Source organism: Xiphias gladius, chromosome 17 (assembly GCF_016859285.1).
Source record: "Xiphias gladius isolate SHS-SW01 ecotype Sanya breed wild chromosome 17, ASM1685928v1, whole genome shotgun sequence".
NCBI lineage: Eukaryota > Metazoa > Chordata > Actinopteri > Istiophoriformes > Xiphiidae > Xiphias > Xiphias gladius.
Window position 1 is genome coordinate 3,318,596 of NC_053416.1, and position 26,790 is coordinate 3,345,385.

Below are 26,790 nucleotides of genomic sequence, written 5' to 3' on the forward strand. Positions count from 1 at the left end.
GGCGTTCGTGTGGCCTTCATAGTTCAGGTCTATTCTGAGCTTTTACCTCACTGCGTTTGAACCGGTAATCAAAAGGAGTCTGTACGGTGCCTTGATACTAGCAGACAGGCCGCCACTGCAGAGCTTCTGTGTGTCTGCGGTCGTGTGTTTACTGTTCAATAGAACAGTAATGGCATTTTCCAACTGACTGAAAACAAAAACAAGACTTAGAGTCTTCAGCTAGTGGCTCCGTGAGGCTGTACTTAGGCACAACGGCGCTTCGGGTTAAATGCCAACGTGCACACAGTGACAATACTTCTTTCAATCTGGAGTCTAATATGTTCACCAGATTGAAAGAAGTACTTCACTAAGGTTAGAAGACCTTCGTCGTCATGGTTACAGTAATAAACACACAGTTAAGCTCGAGAAACGCTCGTGAGTATCGGTTTCACAAGGGAAGCGGGTCCTGTGTTTTGTCAGCCCCCCCACCCTCCCAAACCTCCTCCCAGCGCAGTCTCTGTCGCTCTGTCTACATCACCTGACTTCCTCCTTTTGCTGCCGTCATAACGACTGAGGCCACTACAGGTCACCTAGCAATAAATGTGGTTCATACTAAGCTGCTTGCACAGACGATCTATGGGGTCGTTTTTACAGGACGGTTCCCCAGAGCCACACGGTCAACGTGGCTAAATATGTTTTAAAATGCCATCGTATAAGCAATGAAATATCATATAGGCCTTCCATTGTTTTAAATGCCTTCCAGCAAAACAATCTTTCAACAAAAAAAATATTTCCTGAGCAGCAGGTAAAACCACTGGTTCTCATATTCATATTCAATCACATTCATTCAACTTGTCAGGTCTTAAAAAACACATACTGGTTTCCTTTTACAAATATATAAAATATATTTTTAAATATGTATAAAATATATGGCTACGTTAGCCACAAGTGCTTGCTGGCCGGCTCATGCAGAAGAGACGGCAGCTTTCGAATTGAAAATCACCTTGATGGTTTGTGTTTTTATAGAACCTGCTTCTTCATTCCACCCTGTTCTCCGTCCTCCACCTGAATCTCAGTGTGAGCTGCTGGCGTGACAGTGATCGATGTCCATGATACCATTCAAGCCTTGAGACAGAGACATTGAATCAAAAATGTTTATTACTTGAATTATTTAGGTACCTCAAGTAATCATAATAGGCCCCAAATCTAGAAAATCTGTGAAAAATGCCGAAAGTAAGCAGCTTTCTTTTTTTTTGTTGGTTTTTTTTGGCAAACACTGCAGCTGAACATGCTCCCTGGCTGTTATCCTGCTAAATTAAACTTGAACTTGTGGTTAAATCACCCTCATGTTCACTAGCTTCATCTGAGTTTTGAGATACCAGTGTTGTCTGTCCCGAAGCCAGTGTGTTTCATTCCAAACAACTCCAGGGAGGTGAGTTGTGTCTGTGTCTTCTCCCTCTTGCGAACAAGAACTAACAGTCTCCACTCCTCAAATCAGTGCCCACAGAGCTCCTATGCTCTCTTTGCTAAGCTCACACACTCCAGTGACCATACAACAGTTGGCAATCACTAGATTGTGCAGTCACACACACACACACACACACAAACACAACACACCATTCCTCTGTCCCCCTGCAGCCAGTGTTGTTTATACTTTGTCTCCTGATGACAGTTTGTTCACTACATTTCACTCAGCACTACTCCAGGACGACTGTGTGTGTGTGTGTGTCAGCTCTGTTTTTTTTTTGTTTTTTTTTTCGGGCATACAAGAGTTACCAGTCACGGACAGTCAAGTCAGTCAACGTTGAAACCATGTTTAAAGAGGTGCTTCCTGTGTCTCCACTCAAACCTGAATCACAGTTTTCTACCAGAAGCACAAACACATAAATTGCAGTCAGAAAGTATTAGACCAGAGGAAGAAAGTCTTAAAGATGCTGTCCATCATGCTGTCCAAACGGAGACGGGCGGCAGGGAAAGAAGGGTGCAGTGCTACTGATTACATCTTTTGTTATTGTGGATTTAACAAAGTTTAATGTGTGATGATTTGAGGGCTCAACCGTTTTTTCCTCAATCCTTGGCTTAATGAACTTTTAACCTCAACCCTATCACTTTATGTTTATCTGATTGAAAAAACAGGGTACCTGCAGTTTTCGAAAAGTCTTAAAAAGCACCGAATGTAGTTTCTTCAACATAGGGCCTAAGAAGGTGTTTAAAAAGTCTTAAACTAAATTCACAGAAGTCAGGAACTACTTTCTCTTGCCTGCCATAGGCAGTCAAATGTTTCCGCGGGCTTTACACACCTATCGAGCACAAGTAGGATTGTTGTGACGATGAATTGTGCGCTCAGGAGGCTGTTCAACCCCTTTTTTGTGGAGTTTCAGTCAACACCATCAGACCTGTAGCAAACGCTGACACCACTGCTCGCTACCACACAGTAGCGAGGCAGCTCATCGTCTCATAATGGGCAAGTATTGATTTTAGCAAAAACCTAAATTAATTTTAATGACTGAGTCATTTTTAATTGCTTAAAACAACCATCCATTTTCCATGGCTTGTCCGAGTCCAGGTTGCGTTTTTTATTTAATTAGTTATATCATTAGGAATAATTGTTATATACTGCTGGAAAGTGCTAAATCAAAAGCAATACAACGATAAGTCATTCCGGGCCATATCGTCTCTCCTAGTTTTCCATCATACTTTCATACTTTGTCCAGTATGATAATGAAACAGGTATTCAGTTGCATTCCACGTGGTATTAAAAATGCCTTAAAAAGTCTTCAATTTAAGCATCAAGGTGCATTTTCATTGAATGTGAAGGAATTCTTTACTTTATTTTGTTGCTTTTCTCCATGTATCTGCTCAAATTGACAGCTGGACTGTTGCTGTGTGTGTGTGTGTGTGTGTGTGTGTGTGTGTGTGTGTGTGTGTGTGTGTGTGTGTGTGTGTGTGTGTGTGTGTGTGTGTGTGTGAGAGTGAAGTGAGGTTGCAAATGGTCACACACACGTTTGGGTTATTAGGAGACAACTGTGTGGCTTTTTCTGAGATGTGTGTATGAATTTGGAGTATGTTGTTTCAGTCGAGTTACTAGGGGAGTGATTTCAGCCGCAGCCCAGTGTCTGTCTCCCTCCGTGGACCTTCAACACACTACTAGGGGGAGTATAAGCATTTCTTCTGTGACTACTCACACACACACACACACAGCACACCCTTGGCAATCCTGCAGTAGTCCCTAGCAGTCACTGTATCTCCTAAAGACAGTGGTAAAGCCCTAACAGTCAAATAGAAAACCATGGCAACGGCCGAGTGATTTCCTTGCAACTGCGCAAAATACCCAGTTTTCAAAAATCCACAACTAGCAAGAAAAAAAAAACCTAGTCTTAGAGCTGTGCAGTTCACTGATGCAATCACACTTTTACTACACAATTTTCTGAACTTTGCTTTTGTAGCCAAGTACAACAAACCATAGTTACTGAGTGTTAATATCTTCTAGGTAATCATCCCCCAAAGTATTGGGATAAATTGGGATATTAGAGCGTTGCCTGGGTATTGACAATCATGAACCGCACCTTCCCGGTTTGAGACCATGTCCATGCCATTCCCCTTCTCCATCGTTACCTGATGTCTCTACTGTCGACTGTCTAATAAAGGCAGAAAACTCTGTGCTTAAAACATCCCAGTGTTCCTCCACAGCTGAGAGCTAAGAAGAAGATGCATTTCACGCAGCTGAGAAAACTGTGTGACGAGCGCGACGGCACTACTAAAGAGCCGAGCCTCATTTCGTTGTCCCTTTTTTCTTGTCCCTAATTGTGTGTGTGTGTGTGAGACTGTGCACCTTTTGTGTCCCGCAGGTCACCGGTGATGGCGGGTGGACTGTTTGCCGTGGACAGGAAGTGGTTCTGGGAGCTGGGAGGATATGACACGGGTCTGGAGATCTGGGGAGGAGAGCAGTACGAGATCTCCTTCAAGGTAAAGACACAACTCCACCACACCCGGAGCCGCAGTGTAGTGTAGGAAACCATCAGTGGCGCCACTTGACCTCTGGGTTGACCTAAATCCCAGGAGGTGAGCGTCATGGGTCCTTGCATGTCCCCTCTGTTCATACCTCCTGTGTAGTACGTATGTACTGGACTGCATACTGTTGTGGGAAAGTCTTATGTATGTATGAGTATATTTTCATATCTAAGCAGAAGTAAGCTTTTATAACACAGATTTAGGGAAGATTTGAACTTGCCGACGTAGTCTGCCGCCTCCCCTTCTTCTTTGTCTGTTCCAGCCATTTTCTGTGCCTTTTTCTCTGACCAGTCAGTATTGACTGACACGTCCATCCTGTTGGCGTCATTTTGAGTTGACAAACAATAGTTTAGCGGTAGCGGCTTCTGCCATCAGCCACATTATAATTTGTCATGTTGGAGAAATACGGCAATACAAGAGGTGTTATTTCTATAACTCATTTGTGTTCGTGTCATCCGTGCCTGTTGCTGTTTTTCTGATGCTGCTTTTGGGACTCAGGCAGAGGAACATTGTGTCCCTGTTCCCAAACCTTTCTGTAAAACTCTGATTGATTGTCTCGGTTTTCCTTCCAACCGGGGAAACTGCTGACAATGAGCAACAATATCAGACCTATCTGAATAGCTGAAAAACAAAAAAGGAGATTTGAACAGTGTACCTGGCTAAAGTTGTTTATGTTATACAGTATATTCTGAGTTTTTCATGAATTATTTTATTTGATGTATATTTCATTATTTAATGCTTTAAATTTTTGACAAAGGAGATGGTACAAAGACAGTTTTGATCATCTATTTAATATTTTTTATCCTTCACATGCTAACGTTACGTATTGCATTAACTTAAAGAGCATTTTAATAGCACATCTAAGCTTGAACACGCCCCATCCACAAATTCAAAAAATGCTTTTGTTTTTTTTTTTGTTTTTTTAATTTAACAAGGACAGAATTACTAGAATTTCTCTGGAAAACGAAAGATGCATTTTGTTGTCATGAACATTTTTGACGGTTATTTAATCACAGCTTTTCTTAGTGAATGCAGCCCTGCTCAGAAGGTTTTGAGAACCTTTGTGAACGTGATGAATGTTCAGGTTTCCTCCAGAGCTCTTTTTAGTTGATGGGCAATTACTGATTCTGAGCTCAGATGTGTATAAAATAAAAAAAACAAAAAACATGTACAATATTTTGACGTTAACTTGCTTTCGATGTTTTGTCCCATATGTTTCTCCTAAGGTTTTGATTATTCGCAGATCTTTAACTAAATAGATCAGAGATGTGTTGAAACATTCCTCATTGTTGTGTTAACCCTCGTTTCAGTGTTTTGAGCCAAACATAGTCTGTTGCATGGACAAAGACTCTCCGCATTAATCATACTCAGAACCCCGTATTAGATTATGCTTTTGTCTGGTCGTTCAGCATGAATTATTCTTTAGTGCAGCCATAACTGCATGTGACTTGGCCGACATGTTAAGAACCAGTCTCCCCCTCCTCTTTGCTGCCTCTGCCAGTGAGCTCCAGACAGACAGAGCAACCCGTCACAATAATTGAATTCTGCTTTGAATGAGTAAGGACTTCTGTCGTCTCACTCAATTAAGCACAAAGGCCACTGCTGGGTAGTTTGATTTGACTGGACATAGCGGTTGCTTCAGCGTGACACTACTGCGATTGTTCCGCAGAGTGAAATTTCCAGTGCAGCAGCTTTGTTGTTTAATAAAGACCCTGATCACCCAAATCCAATTTACTGTCGAAAGTGCTTTACCTTCTGCTGCTCCTTCGTATTGACGCATACCCTTTCCGTTACTGCATTTTGCTAACTGATACTGAATAAAAGCATTCCATCATTTATGACATGCGTACATTCGCTCTTTTGCACAGGACGAAATCATTCGCCGCGAAGCGTTTTGCCTCCACAGAGGCAGCAGCAGAAGTGCAAAATAGCCCACCGAGGACAGAGAAAACAGAAGGAGCTGTAGTCGTCTCTTTTTAAGGATAGGGATTTAATGTAGGGATGCCCAGATCCAACTTTTTCAGTCCCGATACTGATACTGATACCTGGGCATTTGGGTATCGGCCGATCCCGGTGTTGAATTAATAAGCTGGAGATCTGGGATCATTATTTTACCTGTGAGGCAACATCAGGCGTGACTTAAACATTGCTTTCCTAACTTTGTAAAACGAAATGTAATAAATAAATATGTGTTTGTGTGTGTGTGTGTGTGTGTGTGTGTGTGTGTATATATATATATATACACATATATTTGAATTACAATTCAATTGTAAACCTTTCAATTCAGCAACAACGTGGTCAGGAATTAGACATAGAGTAACATAGAGTTGAACTGAATAGATCAGCCCCGTAGATCGGCCGAAATATCAGTATCAGATCGCCGCATCCCTAATTTTATTAAAACAAGAATCTCCTTTCAATAATGTTTTTAACAACATGCAGTGCTAAATGATTGATACGACTGACAATAATGAAAAAGGTCGAGGAGAGCTGAACTCACAACGTTCAACTATGAGAGCCACCTTTGTGAGGTGCCATTTCCTGAACCTCAGATCTCAAACCTCAAATAATTCACTCAAGCTGTGGTGTTAATGCTTGTTAAGCCACTAAATTCAAATCAGGCCTATCGGGCTTTAGGAACAGATGTCTTTTAGCTATAAACTAAATGCATCATTCCATTTTGTTTCACGGGGCAACAACATGTAGAAAGTTGCAGGTCTTTGAATGTTACAGATAGACAGACAATCTAAGTTTGCTCCTTACCTGCCTTTGTTGCCGCATACCTACATTTTTCAGCATGTTATCACCAGCTGTTCAGAACTAGAATATAGCCTGAAACCATTTGCAGCAGAAGTGTGTGTTGCCTTGCCATTATGAATACATATTTGCCCACCTATGGATTCATGAGATGCACACAGAACCGATAGATGCCTCATGAGAACATTGCTCCATAGCACCACTAGTGATCAAAAACACTATGAAAAAAACAGGGAACCTTTAAGTATGCATGGCGAAAAATATCTTTCTCCCCCCTCCCCAGGCAACACGTACCTACCTACATACAATATGCAGCAATAGCAGGATTCTCTCTGTCTTCTAACCTCTTAGAGGAAACCATGTTTCTCACTTACATGACTTTTCAAAAGTCAGGTTACTTCCGACGGTCGGGAATTATCGGATTATTTATGTGCACGTCGTGAAGCCGTTGTTAGGCTTGATGGGGTCATCGGCAGCGTAAAACAATATCTGGCATTCCATTGCATCCCGTAACTTGTTTTTGAAAAATACTATATTAACCAAGAGTTATTAGTTTTAAATAGATAGCAATGCCACCCTTTGTCATGGTGTTGTGATTGTAGTGTTTGTGTTTTGGAGGTGAGCAGACTGTAGAAGTCATGTTAGAGGTGAGTGATAAGACTTTCAATTTAATCTGACTGGCGCTTAACTCAAGCTCTTGATCCCCTCCTGCAGCCAGGCACCCCTGTTATTAAGATCAAGTGTTTCAGTGCAGGGTTGAAGAGGAGGGAAGGCATTGGTGCAGCAGGTCACACCTTCCCAACAGCGAGACGTGGAGAGGGTGGATTCAATCAGCTATATCCCCCGATTCTGTGTGTCCAAGCTGAAGTGCTGCAACAAACCTGACAGGGAGTAATTGAATTGAAATAGCAGCCAGCTGATGTCCACTCTTGAGAATTAGGAATCAGGAAGGGGGGGTTGATGCAGAATATCAAGAAACTGACTGGAAATTACCAAGTCCAAAAAAAAAAATACAACAGTCAGGGAAAGAGCACCATTTTCTTCATCATTGATTACTGAGCTTCCCATCAGCATTATCATCACGTGTGCTTGAGAAAGTGACTAAACTCCAAAAAGCATTAAAGCATCAGGAAACTGAAAAACAGTTGAAAAACAGTTGTATCAAAGAAGTTATTCGGACTAGGACTGAGAAATTCTTGTCACGACAGGAGTAGGAGTAGATTGCTAGATCTGGGAGGATGTGGAGGATGGTGTGCTGCGGTGGGAGGAGAGGTCAGAGAAACCCAACATAGCCGGGATCATATCGTACAGTCAGAAGAAGTCAAGCTTTAACATGTTTGTATCGGATACTATCGATTTGAATGATAGAGAATATACAATTGCACACGCTGCATCAATCAAGAAAACGGGTCACAATGGTGATTTGTACCGAAGGACGGTACCGGGTTGGTTTCCATTTATTTCTGTAAGAACAGTTAGCTAGTGCTAAAAGGATCGGCCAGTCAACAGAAAATTCAAGGACAGCAATTCTGATAACCAATTAATCATTTATGTCCTTCATCAAGTGAAAATATCAGAAAAATCCGAGGTCCCAACCTCTCAAATGTGACAACTTGATATTTTTCTGTGTTATGATTTTGTAAATTGAATGGTGATCGGACAAAAAAGCCCTGGAAAATTTCACTGAGCATTTTATTTCCGACATTTTTTAACAATTGTGATGAAATTGATTAATTGGGAAAAAAAATAGCAAGGAATTCATTAGTAATGAAACGTATCACTAATTGCAGCCATGAAATTAGCATACTGTTAAAATTAGCTTGATAGCTGCGTTAATTTTGTTACATTATTGTTGTTTGATAATGCATCTTAAATGCAGATTGACGATAGCAACCCATTATGTAACTTCAACATTAATCAAGGCAGAGTTGATGCACTTTGATGGTTTACACAATTTATGCAAGTCTCAAGAGTCTGCAATTTGATTTTCTTACCGTTCGGAAAATTAATGGAAAACAATGGCCGCCTGGAACTGTTAAAAAAAAAAAAACAGAGCAGCATGGTTTAAAAATGGTTAGCTGTGATGTAAAGTGTAAGTAGTAAAAACAAAACAGCAGTACAGTATGGGCCTTTCAGTGCAGCTATTTACTGTACCCGCCTAAGCAAAAGAACTAAGCAGCACTAAGGTTTCTCTAATACAAGGGTAAATGCATGAGTTTAGCTGTGTACTGGCAAATGGAAATTATAAATATGTAGTGTAAAAAGAGCTTAATCTTAAAGAGCTGACCCTCTGGCCTCAGACTGTTCTGAACAAGATTAAAGTAATACGTCCCTCAAAATATATCTTTAAAATTTCAGATACTCACACTCTGTAGGCTTGAAAGGTGGCTCTACTTTCCGTGAGTTGCGTAACAAATCCGATTTCACTCTCTATCACTTAGCTCAGCGTGATTGACCTGCTTGTTTTCTTTGATGTCATTTAATCTCTGGTCTCTGTCCGGTCTAGAAAACCCATGAACTTTTGCGTAATTATGTGGAGTTGTTTAAAATGGTGTTCTCGCTTCTTCACTCTTCCTAGAGGAGGATATTTATCTGCATTTTCTTAAGCTTTTTGCTCCTGATGTAATCTAACATAATATTAATCTGGTTGAAAACATGAGTCTGACTGTTTAGCTTTGCTCTAAGATCTTTTTCCTTTTCTCTTTTTCTCTGTCATGTCTCCCCACCCCCCCCGGGATTCGCGACCCTGTCACACACCCTACGACCCCATACATACAGTAGAGTGTACAATGCCTTCCCACTCCTTCCATATTTCCTTTTCTTCATATCCTACCCTTGTCTGCCCTCCATTGCTTTGTCTTCATCGTGTTTTCCCACGCGTTGTCTTTCTCACACAGTGTTTGTTTCATCTCTGATTTGTTGACCTTGTGAGCTCATCTGAAACTCGCACTGTTCAGTTACAGTAACGCCAGAGCGGCAGCTTTTAACGAAAACCCCCCTCTGATGCCTTCTTCATCAGTGCTGGATCTCTCTCTCTCTCTGTCTCTGAAGGTGTGGATGTGCGGCGGTCGGATGGAGGACATCCCTTGCTCCAGGGTAGGACACATCTACAGGAAGTACGTCCCCTACAAAGTGCCTGGTGGTGTCAGCCTGGCCAGGGTGAGTCTCAGATCATTTTATATCATCATTTATATCTTTTAACAGAAAATTGGTTTAAAATGTTGTGGAAAAGTATCTTTATTTCCGTTTGTGGTTTTTTGCCTTCATTTATGTTTCTGTGCAAAGATCTCATGGACAAACAAAGAATGTCTGGAGGTTTGGTGATTTTGTACATTGCACTGTAGAAAACCCAACAAACGATATATATGGAGGAGACTTCTGTCTAAAGTACGTTAAAGGGTCAGTTCATCCAAATAAAATAAGCTTAGTGGTATCCAGCCACGCTGGCTTTGAACATCTGGTCAGATTTGCATTCTTGCTGACTTATTTCATTTATGAGAATTTAGGTTTCTTTTGTGAAATGGGAAAAAAAAAACTGATGTCGAAAAACATGTTTATATTTCTCAAAGTATAAGTTACCAGTTAATATAGTATTTTTATTTTAAAAAAGTATGTCATTAAGAAATAATATCTAAACTAAGTTATTGTATATCAGCACTAGTATCAAAAATTATTCAAAATGATGATTTCAAATAAAATTTTAAATTTTTTCATAAAAAACCTATGAAAAAAGATCTTTTTTTTTTTTTTTTTTAAAGTGGGTGAACTGACTCTTGAATTGTCATTTAAATTAATTTTTGCAATGGACAACACATAGTGACAATGACACACAATTTTAGCCCCTTTAGTATCTTTTAATTGCAGTGCTCTAACATGTATTAGACCCCAATATCTACAAACCACAACTTAGAGTTTTCCAATAATGAGCTCAAGCGTCCTTATTCCATGCAACCTTTAACAGTTAGATACATAAAGGAGAAATGTTTTAAAAATGTTTCATCTGACCTGTAGCTGAACACTATTCATTATGCATGACTCAGCTTCAGCCTGACACCTGGCTCTGTTTGGCTCAGCTGAATATGTAATTAAACCTCTTGGCCTCCGTTTTTGTCTTGTCAGTCTGACCATTAGCCCCTCAGTGAGGCTGTATCGTATACTAATATCAAACGGGCAGCAGGTTTAAGAATACTGAAATCCTTACTGTACCTCCAGCTGTGATGAATTCGGTTTTGTCTCCCTCGCCCTTCTCTGCACAGTAGTTTAAAAAAAGAATAAAAATTCATCAAGAGGCCTTTCTCTTACAACTGACGGCTTCATTTTGATATAATTTGTTTATGAAAACTGCTCTTTCGTAACCACACACTGCAGGTTGAACAGTCAGTTTTGATTTTTAAATACACATTGCAGCAACATAGAAGGAGACAACAGAGCTGTGCTCTGCCCACAGGGAGGAAGGTCTGAGGTGTGGAAATACTCCATTTAAATCTGTTTTCACAAAGGTCCAGACACAAAACTGTTTTAAAAAATGCACTGAGTTTTGAAAATGTTTTAAAAGAACTGCAGCCACAAGCAGCAGCACTATAGGCGTGTCACTCAAATAGAATAGAAAGTGCCATAAATGCATCAGAAAAGAGTTCTACTGAAAATAGTTTGGGAGCCGCCTCAGAGTCACAGAGCTCTTCAGAAAGGTTTTGTTGTTTGGCGACTCAAAGGGACAAAAGGAGGAGGGACAAAAAGATATTTAGCTATTTTCATCTTATTTTTGGCCTATTCAAGTCATGAAAACAACATTAAAATGCTAATATGGACACGTCGTTTTCACACATAAACAGCACTTTGAGATTTATCACAGCAACAATTATCACACTCATTCGACATTCGCCGGCCAAACAATCGCCTGTTTGACTGGCGAATCCAATCCTTAGGGGATGACGTCGCAATCCATTCCATTAAAAGTTGAGCCAGGTGCAACATTTTTGCTGGATGAACCTGCTTTATTCTGCTCGAGTCGTCTGTGTTGGCAAAAATGTGAGAGGGACAGATTTTTTAATGTGTCTTTCACCAGTCCCGCAGTATATGGACGTGATAAACGTGCCAGAGTTCTCAAAGTGTCAACAAAGAGTTTGGTTGCTAGCAACTAAAACTAGTTGTGTTCAGCAACCTAATGTAACCAGATCAAATGCAGCCATCAACCTAATGATTGACCATGCGCGTGGACGAAATCTGAGCAATTGTTGGATATGTCAAAATATGCCGCATTCCCCAATATTCAATCCAATCCAATTTGCTAAAGCTGATTATAGGCCATTCAGCTGGAATGATCTCGCTTCTAGATTTGTAGAAGGCGCTGACGATTGTTAGACTCCAACCTACCTGATGTATTCAGTTGAGCCCTCGCAATGTGTAAGGATTGCGAAATACATTGTGAAGATTCCCTCACAAGTGTGAGGTTTTATTCATTGTTCACCAAGGGAAACTTCAGCCGTGGTCTAAAGATCCTTTGCCGTAGGTGAGAATTAAACCCAGTCTTCCTTTTCCTCTGCGCTGTTTCAGTATCTAACTGCTCTTGATTTTCTAGCCATTTCTCGTTCACGGAATCATTTCATGGTGAGAAAAACGTGCACAGAGGACATTTAGATACTTCAAGATGCCATAATTATTTTAAAAAACGCCACAAGAGCAGCTGAGTCCATTCAGCCCCCCACCCCGAGTCCAGTCAATATGGAGGGAAATAGAAGCACTGAACTCCACTTCACCTGGAGAGCACAGAGCCTGAGTTTAGCTGCAGGCAATGAGCTATGTTTCAAGGACTCTTTGTGTACAAGTGTGTGGCTGGAGGGTTTTTTTTCCACCACATCTGTACCTCCAAAGGCCAGAGGATTTGTATTTATTCTTTCCTGGAAGGCTCACTGTATTATCATTCATTTCACCATCCATACCCACAAGGCTGCTACCATCTGTATTCCCAAACATGCATCCGTACCTCGGAGGCTTTACTGCTTCATACCAAAAAGACTTGAGGCGGATGGGCTTCCCGTTGCTCAGGTGTAAATCTTTCATGTAAGTAATTGTCTGACCATAAATAACCCGTTGAAGAAGCTGTCTGCACTGCAGTTGTTGTTGCTCACAGTTTGTATCAGTCATCTATCTTTTTTTATTCCACATAGACAGTTTCTTCCTGAAATTAGATGATTTCATAATGATTGATACAGCACGATGAAATCATCCGGATGGTACAAGTCGTATGCATTTAAACCACTGAATTCATAATTTAGTGGCCGAAATGTAGACTAAATGATGCATTTTGGCCAATGTCCTAATTTTTTTTGTTTTTTTTGTTTTAGTTTTTCTAGTCAATATCAAGCTGCCCTCATTAAGTCTTCTGCAAAAGCATCTTTAATTAATTTTAATAACCAAATTATGGATGCACACCAAAACTTTTTTAACCAAAACAAAAAATTACATTTAAAGATTAAAGAAGAGCCAAAAAATTACATTTGGGATTCAAAACCTGAAGAGACTTCTCACCTAAAAACAGCAAAAACACAAGCTCCCATCGCACTGTGATCTAACACAAGTGCTCTCAGTTTCCTTGTATAATATAATGTATATAGGCCACACTAACAGGCAAATTATACAGAATAAAGAACGGTGGGTTCAGGATGTTCCTGTCCCTAGAGAGAAATGAGGAGACTCTTTTCGTCTCACCTGTATCTGAAAGATAAAACAGTCAAATCAAGACCATGTTTTCATGTCTGCACCACCACATCGAATGAAAGTATTCTAACTGTTTTGGACATTATGTTGTATACATTTCCCAGTTGCGCGGTGCGGCAATACGTGTTGTCCTTGCAAATTATGGGATCTCAACTTGTATTTAAAATAAAGCTCTGTGGATTTAAACAATCCAATGCACAACATGAGCTTGAAGACATTAAGTGTCCTTCACCCTTTTGGCCCTGGGGACCAGCAAACCCGTCTCACTGTGTTCATTCAGTTGATTCAAGTTCAAAATTTCTCGGTCAGTTCAGTCTGATCACAGCTTCATAAGACCAAATACATATAAAAAGAAATAGAAGGAAACAGAAAAACATTTCCCGCCTTCTATGAAGCCAATTAGCAGATAATTTAGTTCAGACAAGTTGCTTCTACTTTTTCTATCACCCGCCTCCTGAGGCATGATGACCGGTTCTGTATGATGATTGGCCGCCATTCTGCTGAGCAGCTTCGATCATCAAGTCATGTCACATCAATCAATACATCGGGGATGGCAGGAAGTACAGATGATGGCTTAGTGTGTTTATTTGAGGACTAAATGTCCAGAAACAGAAAGATCTGCTAACAAGCCAGTTGACTTTCAGACTCAGCTCAGCTAGATTTTATTGTGTGACAGTATAAACACAATAGAGAGACATTTCCAAATCGTATGTTAATGTCCAAATGCTTTACTTTTGCTATTAGAGTGAAGATCGGTTCGCTGAGTCAATCACTTTTTCTGCATCCTACCATTGCTCAAATTGTCAACAAACTGAAAACTCTTCTTCCACCAGACCTTCCATTTCTGGAAACCTCAATACTTTCACTTCAGTGGCAAACATCACTGACAATAAGTTCACTCTAACATCTCTGGGATGTGGTTTAAGGAGTTGATTCGATATGTTGAACTAAAACTGAGCTCTGACTTCTCACCTCTCAACTCTTCATCCTCGGGAAAAACTACTTCACGTTGCACCAGTGAATATTTTTATATTACCAATGGATCAAATGACTGCGTTTAATGTGAAATGCTTCCTCGTATTGATGAATCCGCAGATAATTATCGCTCAATCCGCATATCTTTGAATCTTTACATTTTATTATCCCAGCATAAACCCAATGACAGCCTGGCAAATTGGGTTGTCCAGTCAGGTGCAGGAAATGTTCATGTTGATGTTTTGTCACAGGGGAAACTTCTAAGGGAGAAATTACAATCATCTGCTTCTCATCTAAAGACTGAATCCGCCTGACTGCTTCCAAGTTATTTTGGTCTAAGCCCAGTGATGATGCCCCAACCACAAATAATCCTGTTCAGCCTTTCCAGACCACAATGAGCAGATGAATATATTCATTTAGTCCCTCTTCTTACTTTTTTTTTTTTTAGAGGGTTGAGGGATAGAGGTTGTCATCTGTTGTACAGATTATAAAGCCTATTGAGGCAAAGTCATGATTTTGATAAAGACTGACTTGTCTTGACTTTTAACACTGGATAATAAATGAGAGTCACAAGAATATTATCACTGTGGCTCTGCTCTTTGCACCTCTAATCACATGTAGTTTTGCTGATGTGCAAACTTCAGCTATCTTTATTGTTCTCTGAAAGTTGTTGGTTGGCAGAAAAACATGGGGTGAAAGCAGAAGGTTTCACTCTGATTTCAGAACCTAAAACGCGTGGCAGAGGTGTGGATGGACGAATACGCCGAATACATCTACCAGCGTCGGCCCGAGTACCGCCACCTGTCAGCGGGAGACATGACGGTGCAGAAGGAACTGAGGAACCGGCTAAACTGCAAGAGCTTCAAGTGGTTCATGAGTGAGGTGGCCTGGGATCTGCCCAAACACTACCCACCGGTGGAGCCTCCCGCTGCTGCCTGGGGAGAGGTACAGTCAGCCCTTGTACCTTAAACACATCAACCATCTCATGGAAAGCTTGATCAAGACTGAAGTAACAGGATCAAAATAGAGAAATTTGTCTCTCTCCAACGATGGGTTTGTCAGATTTGAACCCATGACAGCATGACCACAAGATAATGCACCAGACACCTGAGCAGCTAAAACCTAGCTGGCCTGGCCTTTCTGTGCTTGAGAGACTAAGGCAGCTACATGCAAGGCTGCTCTCTCTCACCTTCCTTTGAAATTTCGTTTTTTTTCCCGAAGATGATTTCTTATTTCTTATTAATGAGTCTATGTGTGAAGCTGATGTTTGGTGTGACCCTCAGTTCATGGTAGTCTGGACAGAACTAGACAGTATGAAATCAGGGTTCTAAAATCACATTTATATATGTACGATATTTGATTTGTCTTTTTTTAATATCACATTTTATAAAACAGCAGCATAAAACATCAAGCTTTCACATAAAAAAAAAAGTCATTAATTGAACCGAGCTTTGAATTCTAAGATGCCGAACATTCACGTTTACTTTAATTGTGAGCTGCTAAAGCTCAGAAAAAACACACATTATTCAGTGTTTGGATATCGAAATTGATTATTTTCAAGGCATGGTTTTGAATTATTAAATTATTTCACTATAACCATCGAACCAAAAGATCAAGATCATTAGTAACGGCTTCTAGAAGACACTGTCAGGAACATTTTGGCTCCAATAATCCTGCCTGTCTGTCGTACCAGGCTGCTGTCTGGAAATTTGATCTGATGCCACCCAGAGAGGAAATAGCTCAGTTATTTAATGCTAATCAGAGATTAATTGACACATTATTGCTTTCAGAAATGAACTAAACCATGGAGACAATTCTAAAACTTGAGGGTGCCTCAACAGATTTTACGTGTGATCGAGGTTTCGTAGGAAAACCTCCCGTCGCTGTTACGGACTTCGACCTGCTACTCTGTGAATGTTGATCATCTCTGCCGACTGAACGGCTGAACATCCCTTGCGTCCTGGTTTGTGTGACTTTGCTGTCGTTGGCGTTTGCGTTGTAGATCCGTAACGTGGGCAGCGGCATGTGCATGGAGAGCAAACACTTTGTGTCGGGCAGCCCCATCCGCCTGGAGAGCTGCGTGAAGGGACGGGGCGAGGTGAGCTGGAGCCATGGACAGGTGAGCAGCAGCATATTAATCCACAAATAAATATCTTCGCTCTTGATTTTAAATCATAGTGAATAAATTTAGAGTCAGACCTATTTAGAAGGATTACCTTGACCCTGTTGCTATGACAACGGAATTTGTTAGAAAATTGTCTGCACTGCTGGGAGAGCCTGCAGTGCAGCCGAGACGAGCGGGACAATATTAAACTAATCATGCAGGAATAAAGCTGAAATACACTGAAAACAGCTGGTAACTTCATCCATACATGCAGACATCTCACTTCAATAAGCAGAGTAAATGCAGTTTTAGTATCTGGAATAGTTGATATCTTCAGTGAATGATGCACAATGTCCTGGTCACATGCAATAGTTAGACAGTCTGCTGGTTTTCTTGCATTGATTTCTAGGGCAATATTAGGGATAGCAGATGTATTAGCATTTTCTGCACTGCGTGGCTGATTTGGGTCTTCGCAGGTTCACTTGGTTCCCAGTAGTGGAGAGACCCGACCCGGGTTGGCTGGGTCCAAGTAACATTCGGTCTAATCGAGTTGCAAAGGGTCCTGTTCTTCTGCCGCTCGTCTCAAGTCTGTGCAGTAATGCGTCTCCTAGCTGAGCGGATACAAGCAAACTGTTAGAAGACCTCTGGTCTGAGGCGCCTCTAGTGTTTAACATCAGGTGATTTATTTATTTTTTTTTGGTCGTGGGATTTCACCACTGTAGATTGCCTCCTTGGTAACTGTAACTTCTCCCGTTAAAGACACATAAACGTCAAATGAATTTACAAACAACACACGCGCTTCATTATCTTTTGCATTGTTCCTCGGGAGTCTGTCTGTTCTCACACGTCACACTGAGGATCTGTAAACCGAGCTCATAATACGACCTTAATGGATTGAATGTCCCCCTTTTGTTTTTGCTTCCACAGCTGAAATACTGCGTCCCAGAGCTCTGACAGTTTAATTGCTTTAATCTGAAGATGCATTGTAGTTTAATCTGTGTCACAGTTGCGTTCTGTATTCAGCGCCAGCGAGAAATGGATTTGCTGCAAATCACAGGAGGCCCTTTGGCAGCTGTCCTTGTCGGGGCTTTTCGATTTGGTTCAAGAGGAGCAGAGCGACTCATTCAGAAAGTCCTCGTGAGCCCGACAAGCGACGGCTACTTGGACGTCACCGATGGTCAAGATTCAAATGGTTTTTGTTTTTTTTATTGTCAGATAACAGAGCGAACAAGAACCAAAATCACTTTTAACAACTACAAAAATTATACGAGTTTTTTTATTGTCAGACAACAAAAATGTGAAAGTTCAATCTTTTTTCTTGACAAATGTCGTAAATTACAATTACAAAACACTTATTATAACAAGAATGTGGCTTTGAGTGAAATTGATGCAGACACAGTAAGTTTAGTACAAGCATGTCATCAGACGTAGTCAGCAAGTAGCTAGGCTCTATGAAACGAAGTCCAGAAACCCGATTTTACTTAAACGATGCGTCCTGCTAGCTTACAACTTTTTAAAAAAAATTCTCATTCTTTTTCGAACAGCAAGGAGATACACGTATCCGTCCCGACTACTCTGTTCATCACGGTAATTTAGATGCAGTTTTGAGACAAAAACGCATAAGGACACCGACAAACAATTAGATAAAAGGGACGACCGTCAAGGACATCGTCAAAGTGTCACGAGTGTGTCGAGTCGTCATGATCTCGTTGCAGTACGTAGATGAAGAGATACTGATGATCAGTGATCATTAGGCCGCATTTTCTGAAGATGTCACTGAGCAGTGACGGCACACACGGTGCAGGCAGAACATATATTATAACATACCTCGTATTATAGTATATCATGCTATACTGCATGCATTGCAGTCGGGCCTGAAACATGCATACAAACTCAGTACCTAAGCATGGATGTTCACTCAGTGTTGATAATATCTTGGTCTGTAATGAAAACAGATATGTGACCACATTCGTTCATATCAAGTAAAAGTGTGTGCTCCTCTTTAATTATTGCAATGTGAAAAAAATCTGTTCCGTGTAAGTTTGACAAGGCAACTGTAACTAAGGTAAAAGGGCTCTGAAAACCCACTGTCCGCTACCTGCTCGGCATCTAACAGCAGACGGACACAGTCAGAGACCAGCTGGTGAACGTGGTGGAGCATTTAGCAGCTAAAGAGCCAGATTTTTTTTTTTTCTGGAGTTGCTAAAGACGCAAAACAGCTAAAGACTTAGATTCACCAGATGGACAGAAATGAATGATAATGTTGCCTTGTAACTGCTGGATGTGGAAATAAGCAACTGTTTGTCATATCAACTTAAGCTGATAAAATATTGACGATGATGTGTTCACAACTTGTTTTCTGCTATCCCCAAGTGGCAGTAAATAGCAGCTATTGCAGGTTTAACCTTGTTTCATCTTTGTATAGTGAGTAAGAATAAAAATACTGTGCCTGCCAGGATGTTTTCATCTACAACACAGCTCATATGTCCTATACCTTGGAAGACTGCTGCCCTTGATTTGCCTATAAAATAGAAAATCGCTGTTCGATAGAATTAGATGTGATATTCACATCCACAGAGACTAGAGCGGCTTGGGATCCTTTGTGGACGTTTCTCTCTAGGAGACTCAGTTACGTTTAATGGATTGATTTTAATAGGCGGTATGACTAACACAATACCGAGCCCATAGCAAGTGTAAAGGTCACGGCAACACCCTTAAACCCGCTTAGTTTTGTTGGAGGCACCTCGACATTTTTTTTTTTCCTCAGCAACTTTGGAAACGGAAAACAGTATAAAAGAGTTTTGATTATGTCCCACTAGAAAAACTGAGTGTTAAGGGTCAAAACACTACAGATTCAGAGTCTAAAGGGAAGAAGCAGGATGGAATTTAAATCGGAAAGTGCAAGTTTTATACTGCTGGGCTTAGACAAAAGTTTTTCTCCTATCTTCAGATTTTTACTGTGTGTTAGTAAAAGAAAACACCAATAGGCCTCATATAACTGGAATAAAACAAAAACATATGTTGGTTCTTCTTAGCTTGATGGAGGCACTGTGATTAGTGGTCAGGTTGTCAGACTTTTAAACACCATAGCTGCTGCGTCTCCCACTGGTCTCTCTTGATGAAATTGGACTTGTTGAAGCACCTCGTCGCTGATCAGCCACCTCAGTCTCAAGCCGTTTCCCTTTGCTCTGGGAACCGAATTGTCTATCATGAAATGAGGGGGAAAATGTGACGTTACACCAGAGATGTCTTCCCTGCAGGTGTTCACGTTCGGCTGGAGAGAGGACGTCCGGGTGGGGGACCCCATGCACACTAAAAAAGTGTGCTTTGACGCCATCTCCCACAACAGCCCCGTCACCCTGTACGACTGCCACGGCATGAAGGGCAACCAGCTGTGGCGCTACAGAAAGGTACGGGAGGGGAGAGTGGAGGCCGGCGTCGGGGCCCGAACTGCAGACGTGTTGCAAACTCTCAGAAGCAAAAAGGACCAGATAGAGGCGATAAGGCAAAATTTAAAAAAAAGAAACAACAAAAAAAAAAAAGTTCACGTCACTTCAGTTCCCTTCAGTCTTCAACCGCTAACACTTCGCTAGGACCCTTATGTAGCTTTAATAAGCAGTATAGACGCTGGATAAGTTGTTTATAACAGATTCTAAGCGTAGTTTTTAAGCAGGACCTTTAAGTGTTTATTAATGAATTTGATAACTTCTCCTGTGAAGCATCTCTTTTCATGAGAGTAAATAATACAATATAAATAAATTCTGAAAATAACTACAATTCATGTAGCAAAAATAATATTTAAAAAAAAAAACACATTTCACGTTCATATACAACAAAGACATTTTGCCATTACAACTGTATTATATTGTCAATCATTCATGATCTGTTATGGATAAAAAAAAAACGTTTTTAAATGGGGGAAGTTAGAGGAAAGTGCTATCCTGAAATCTTGAGTGTCAGCGAATGCACCACCAAGATTGTTCAGATGGTCCGTGCAGGCAGCTGTATCACCACATGACGATACCGTGATGGAATGAAAAAAATGGCCTCAAATCTGTAAACGAAAAGTCTCGATGTCCTCATTTTGACCATTCTTCCTCCTGTTCCCTCTCTTCGTCCTCCAGGATAAGAGTCTGTATCACCCCGTCAGCAACAGCTGCATCGACAGCAGCCCCAGCGAGCGGCGCGTCTTCATGAACACGTGCGACCCCTCCTCCCCCAGCCAGCAGTGGCTGTTTGAGAGAACCAACGCCACCGTGCTGGAGCACTTCAACCGGGGCACCAACTGAGGCCCCGCGGCGTCCGGGAGAAAGGACTCGTGACGCACACAGACGTGGATCATCTGCTGCTGCTGCTGCTGCTGCTGCTGCTGCGAAATGGGGTTTTACATTAACTCTGGTTCCCCATTTACATGGCGCTAAGGTGACAGCCGTTTCTCTTCGGGGTGCTCAGAGTGAGGCAGGATGGGATACCGTGGGGGGAAGTTGGTTAAACCCATCAGTAAGAGGAAAGACTGAGCTGAACTGATGAGATTGATTGATTGGGGTTGTGTATAAAGTGACTTTGTGTGTGAGAAGTATTTACAGCGGTGCTGTGGCAGTGGGTCTCTACTTCCTGATTTTGCTGTTGATTGGTTATCTGACATTTCTCTCCTCTCGATTTGAGATTTTCTCTGCCTTTATCCATTGCCTCTAACTGTCCATCTGCCTTTATCTTCTGTCTCCATCTCTTTTCCCCACTTGTCTCTCCTGGTCTGCCTCTGCCTGCATGACTGCACCTTTGGCCACCTTCTCCGTTCTCCCTCTCAAATCCCCTTATGTCTCTCTAGCTCTGACAAAGTCATCCTGACACCTGGGTGAAGCCAGGCAGAACCACTCTGAAAATCAGCTGGCGAATTGATTCGCCTTTACAACCCTTATCCAGCGTGTTCCCTCCCTCATCCTTCCCTCGTGCCCGTGCCCCCCCACCCCCCCGGGCATGTAGTTACACTTGGCTTGCTCTCCTCCTGTCTGTGATCGATGTGGGCAGAGCTGCTTTGAATGTAGCAGGTGGAAATTGAAGAAGAAAGTGTAGAGGAAAGAAACGGCAACCTGTTGCCCCCCCCTTCCTCTCCATTCCTCGCCGTATTTATTGCTGAGTCGTTCGCTTGTTTGTCACTGTGCCACGTTCTTCTATCCGTCAGAGGCGAGCGCTACCCGACGCCAGGGTTTGCGCAAGCCAACTGTTACTGGCTAAGGGGCGTGTTTGCTGCCACGGTAGTGACGGTGGGATAGCTGCTGTCACACCTCGTAGAGTCTCCGCCTGAATGCTGCACGCCCTTTGCTCCTCCCCAACCAGTTGCCAGGACGACCTCGTCGCAGGCCGCCGAGCGCGGGGCCGCGTCACGGTGCGGACCAGCGGGCAGGGCCACGAACGCCTGCCCGTCTGGGTGACTAGCTATGTGACTGGCAGGGCGGCTGATTCACAGCGGGGCCGCCCGATTGGCCAGTTGCCGAGCTGACACATCAGTTTAGCGCACGGCGGGACCAGGAGGAGGGACGAATGGGGGAACTGCTGTGGATAGGCTCGCCGAGGTAGCTCTAGGATTGAGACGGATGTGGAGGTTTCAAATGCATAAAGCACTCGTGTCATGATAAACTTGAATGAAATCTTAGTGCCTTGTTGGAAGAGGACTAGATGTTGATGTGTGTATTCGCAGCAAGTGTGTGTGTGTGCGTGGTCCAAAATGTCCGTAGAAGCATAGGGAACAATTCACTCAATTCAGGAAGTGACTTTTTCCAACAAACGGATTCTCCCCCAGTCTCATTTGGAATCGAGCTTGAATCGAGGAGAACTCTGGTGCAGGACATCGAAGGAACCACCGGCTTTCTGACTCTTACATGGCTTTCCAAATGAACACACATGTAACTGCTGGCTGTGAATAGAGCTAAAGAGACTTCTGTTTTCCACCATAATTTCTCCTGCCTTGAAAACCGAACTACAGCCCTAAGAAGACTTTTGTTATATTTTAATCAGGACATGATGCTGTGTGTTGTTTTTTTTTTTTTTTCCTCACCTGTTCAATCCAAAGTCTTTTTATGGGAAAGTGAATTGTTGTTGTTTTAACCACCTTTTTGAATCCGTTTGGTTCTTCTGTCCTTATTTTAGTTAAATGTTGTTTGATCTTTTGTTTTGATCCTGTGGTTCAGCTGATGAAGATTTAGTTTGAATTCCTGTTCGACGTGATGTGCCTGTCTGTCGCCTGCACCCACTTTCTAATCCAATTTTCTGAAACAGAACTATGTACAGTGTTTGCCATTGTAATCATCACTTCCAGGTATTGTGCTGTGGTAGATTTTAACAGTCAGTTGTAGACAAGAAAATCAAATCCTTATACCTTGGTCAAGGTATTTTTTTTTTTTTTTTTTAATCACATTGTGGCTGCGTTTGCAGTAGTCACATCGAGGTACCTTTGTGTGCAGATTGAAACCAGATGTGAAACAGATACGTTGTCAAAAAAGCTGGATTTCAGATTTTAACATCCATCACTAGCGGATAGGGATGATTTTGCGTCATAAAAATGAATTGTTCACACAAATGCTAATCATTAGGAGTGCAACGGGTCGGTAAACGGCAGTAGCTGTGCTGATGTTTATTCTTTTTACCGAGGAGTAGGTGGACATCTCTAGTTGATTAATATTTTAACCTTAAGACTGAAAATTCAGTATTGCTGCCATGAGATTACTCAGCACCGAAAAAGGTTAAGTGATATTAGTTTATCAGGCCTGTCCAAAAATGTATCTATTTAAAAAAAAAAAGAAAGAGGTATGTGTTTTAAAATAGAAATGTCTAATCACAAAGATCATTTCTGCTGCTCATTCAGCCCAAGAAGGAATTCTTTGGGAAGTCCTCCACCAGTAATTCAAGATTGAGTTTATAGTTGGTACTTAAACCCACCACAACACTGAAGAGGTTGGACGGTTGACGTTTTAACCCTCCGGCCGCAGTACACAAACTGATATGGACTTGTGGCAGTTAGATGGGCCCATCAGATTAAAGCTGAAAACCGTTGGCCAGAGTCTTTTTCATGGGCTTGGAAACTGGCTCAACCATTATTCCATTTGCTAATTGTAACGTCACGGTATCCTTCAGATATGTCAATCACTGTCTGCTTCACTTTGCCATTAGATTTTTCATCTGCTTCGTCGGAGACAGAGGTTTTTGATTGAATTCCAAAGTCACATGTTGTAAAACAAAAAGGCAAATACCAGTATGTGCATAACTTTTCCTGTGTTTCATAGACTTTATTATAGATTTTGCATCTAGCATCGTGTCTGTCGATAGTCTATGATTTGGCCAATAAATGACTGTTTAACACCTCATTTATTTTCTTGGTGTTTGAAAATCATCCCAGTCAAGTCACCATTTTGTTTAGTACGTTCACCTGTCTTAGTCTGTATCGCGATCCTGACTTTGCACTCCGGTTAGTTTTTGGTCAGGGTTTCTCTGTGTCTTTTTCTCCCTGACCTTCAAGCTACATGCCTGAACAGCTTGTACATTGTCACATTGTTAAGAGGTGACTGGGAATTGCTGCTTCAGACCAATGAGTCACTGCTGTAGCCACGTTTCCACTGCAGGACCGAACAGGACCAAACCGAGCACACATCTGACCTTTATACAGGCTTCCTACATTTCCTCTTTCCTTCCACGCCGTCACGGCAACGGTGTTTGAAAGTGAAGTCCTGTTTGGATCAGTAGTGCATTTTTAGCCGTTCAATCATGTGACTTTATGTGAAGGACTGTTTAATACAAACACTGTACTTGTGGACAAAGTTATGTCATGGGTTGGATACACAAGGCAACATTTTGGGCTAAAATAAGACACTAGATCAAATATAAAGAGCTTTTTTTTTTTCCTGTAGTAAAAAAGAGAAAGCTGTAGCCATCATAAAAGTCTGTCTTCTCGTTGTTGTTTTCCAACATCTGTAGACCAGTTTCCAACATATTTCCCAACATCTGCAGAACAGTTTGCTAACATCTGGTTTGCCCTGAGTCATCTGAGGCCTTGACACACTGCAGCGTAGCCACAGTGTGTCAGAAAATAACCACCTGTTGACTATACCATGATGCCAGTTAATTAAACCTTTGGCATCTGAATCAAACACATCAAGAGCCACAGAAGAGTAAATTCAGGGGCTAGCGCAAGCTCGAAGGAGCATTTTAGCCTCTTTTAGCCCCCAGTTTTGGTTTCATGGCACATTAAATACTTCTTTGTTTCCACCAAAAAAGATCTGATAAACCCACTGTGCGATACCTGCTCAGCACCAAAGAGCAGACGGGCTAAATCAGTGACTAGCTGCTGAAAACACTGGGACATTTAACAGCTAAAAAGTAAGATTTGTTTGCCAGGAGTTGGTGGAGACCAAAACAGAGCTGAAAGAAGAATCGATATTGGACACAGACACAACTCCAAATGAAATACAACATTGCTCCGCATCTGCTGGATGTTTAAAAAAACTGGTTCACTATCAGCACCCATGTCTTTCTGAAGATGCCACCACCTCATTTGCCGGCTCCGGCTGGCGTTTGGTCAGTGCGGCTCTTTTTATTGGAGCGAATCCATTCAGTTTGAACTGACAAGAGCAGATGATGGTGATAATAAACTGTTCTTTGGGACTTGTCCAGGGGATTTGGAGAAAATTACATGATGTCAAAAAGTTACAGACTCTGTATCTTCTAAGCAACTATTTAAATCCATTCCTTTTTCGCCTTAGAAAAGAGAAAATCAATCGGGTTTAGTAGCAGAAACAGAACTTAAATTGTCTCTCTGGGGAAATTGCTCCTAAGTATTAACCCAAAATGTTGCTAACTGAATCCCTTTTAAGTAAAGTTTGAATTGAATCGAAAAACTTTGTGGAAGTATTTTATGTTTTTCATTTCCCTCATCAGAGCGCATTGTACTATTCCATTGCACATATGAAGTATGTTCTTATCACATCAAACCGTAACTTGGGTCGAGCTAAGACGGTTTACATTTGCTCCATCCCAACCTTTTTCCTCTGTGGTTAAGTATTTAAAACACATTACTACTGTGTCCCCTCTCCATGAATATCTTCCGTATACGCATATAACAGTGTAATAAAATCCAATTTAAGTGTACGTACACTTGACACCTTGTTTTGTTTCGGTAATCGCAATACTTTTCCACTGTGAATGGGAGAAGGCAGTTGCAGTTTTAAACGTGCTGCGTTTCATTGTGTTTTTTTTTTTTCTGCCCCCACGAGGTTATGGTCAGGCTGCAATTTGCTGAGCAATGTAAAGAAATCTCATTTTATAAGAGCAAAGGTTTTTATGTCAACGGCCAAGTCGTCGGCCAGTCACACAATGTTGTGTACATGTGTGTGAATTTTGATGTGTAGGGAAGTGTACATTTTGTATCTCATAAAAACATATCCAATATTTTTTTCTACTGACATTGCAGCTGTAAAAGTGTATTTAGATATTTAACAAACTGTACAATTAAACTGGAATTGTATGATATTTTTGCTGAAAATTGTAAAATAAAAAAGGGTTTCTATATTTGGATGAAAATGTGTCTGTGGTGATGAATTAAAAGCCAACGTGATGAATACGTGCTGGAAGAGTGTCCTCTCTCTCTTCCTCTTGTACAGAACCATTTCAAACCTCAACGAGCAGGTACGGCCCCTGTTTTTCATCTAAAATTAGCCATAAAATTACAGTCCCCCTTCGTTTGTCAGTCGTGTCCTTCCCAAGCACTTGTTACAGCTGCCTAAATGCTGCCTGACAGCCCCCCATTGATTTTCCCTTTCTTCAGGCCTGGCTGAACTGTCCAGACAGGGGTAAACCTGTCTGGAAAGAAAATCTGTAGCTCCATGTGTTTACACATGAAATGTCAGGAAGAGCACGATCAGCGGTTTCCATGTCCAAAAAAAGAAATAAAATAAATTTAAAAATTAAAAAATAAAAAATAAAAACACGAAAACTGTTTAAAAATGCATCGTTTTCCCTTTATATCTGTGTCATTTTCCATGGAAACACGGATTTGGTGAAAACTGGCAGTGGTTGATGTTAATGTGTCTTCATTTCATTCAGGTGTGTTTCAAGGCTTTTGAAAATCTCCCTTTTGAATGTTAATTTGTATTTATTTCACCGAGAGGAAAACGCTGGAGTAAGACGTCACCGAGCGTCATAAATCTCCCCGAAGGAACGCGGGCTCTCTCGTCTTGACCTCTCCGACAGGAACGTTT

At 41.5% G+C, this 26,790-nt stretch overlaps 1 protein-coding gene across 2 annotated transcripts in view; it reads left to right on the top strand.

Annotated features, from left to right (window-relative positions):
• Positions 1–26,085, top strand: part of LOC120802471 (polypeptide N-acetylgalactosaminyltransferase 10-like) — a 91,691-nt gene extending 65,606 nt beyond the window's left edge. For both annotated transcript variants that reach the window (XM_040150330.1, XM_040150331.1), the window contains exons 7-12: positions 3,828–3,945; positions 9,799–9,906; positions 15,163–15,384; positions 16,442–16,558; positions 19,804–19,953; positions 20,668–26,085. In XM_040150330.1, coding sequence (XP_040006264.1) covers positions 3,828–3,945; positions 9,799–9,906; positions 15,163–15,384; positions 16,442–16,558; positions 19,804–19,953; positions 20,668–20,832 — 880 coding nt within the window. In that variant the 3' untranslated portion in view covers positions 20,833–26,085. The remainder of the gene's footprint in view (positions 1–3,827; positions 3,946–9,798; positions 9,907–15,162; positions 15,385–16,441; positions 16,559–19,803; positions 19,954–20,667) is intronic.
• Positions 26,086–26,790: the final 705 nt, after the last annotated feature.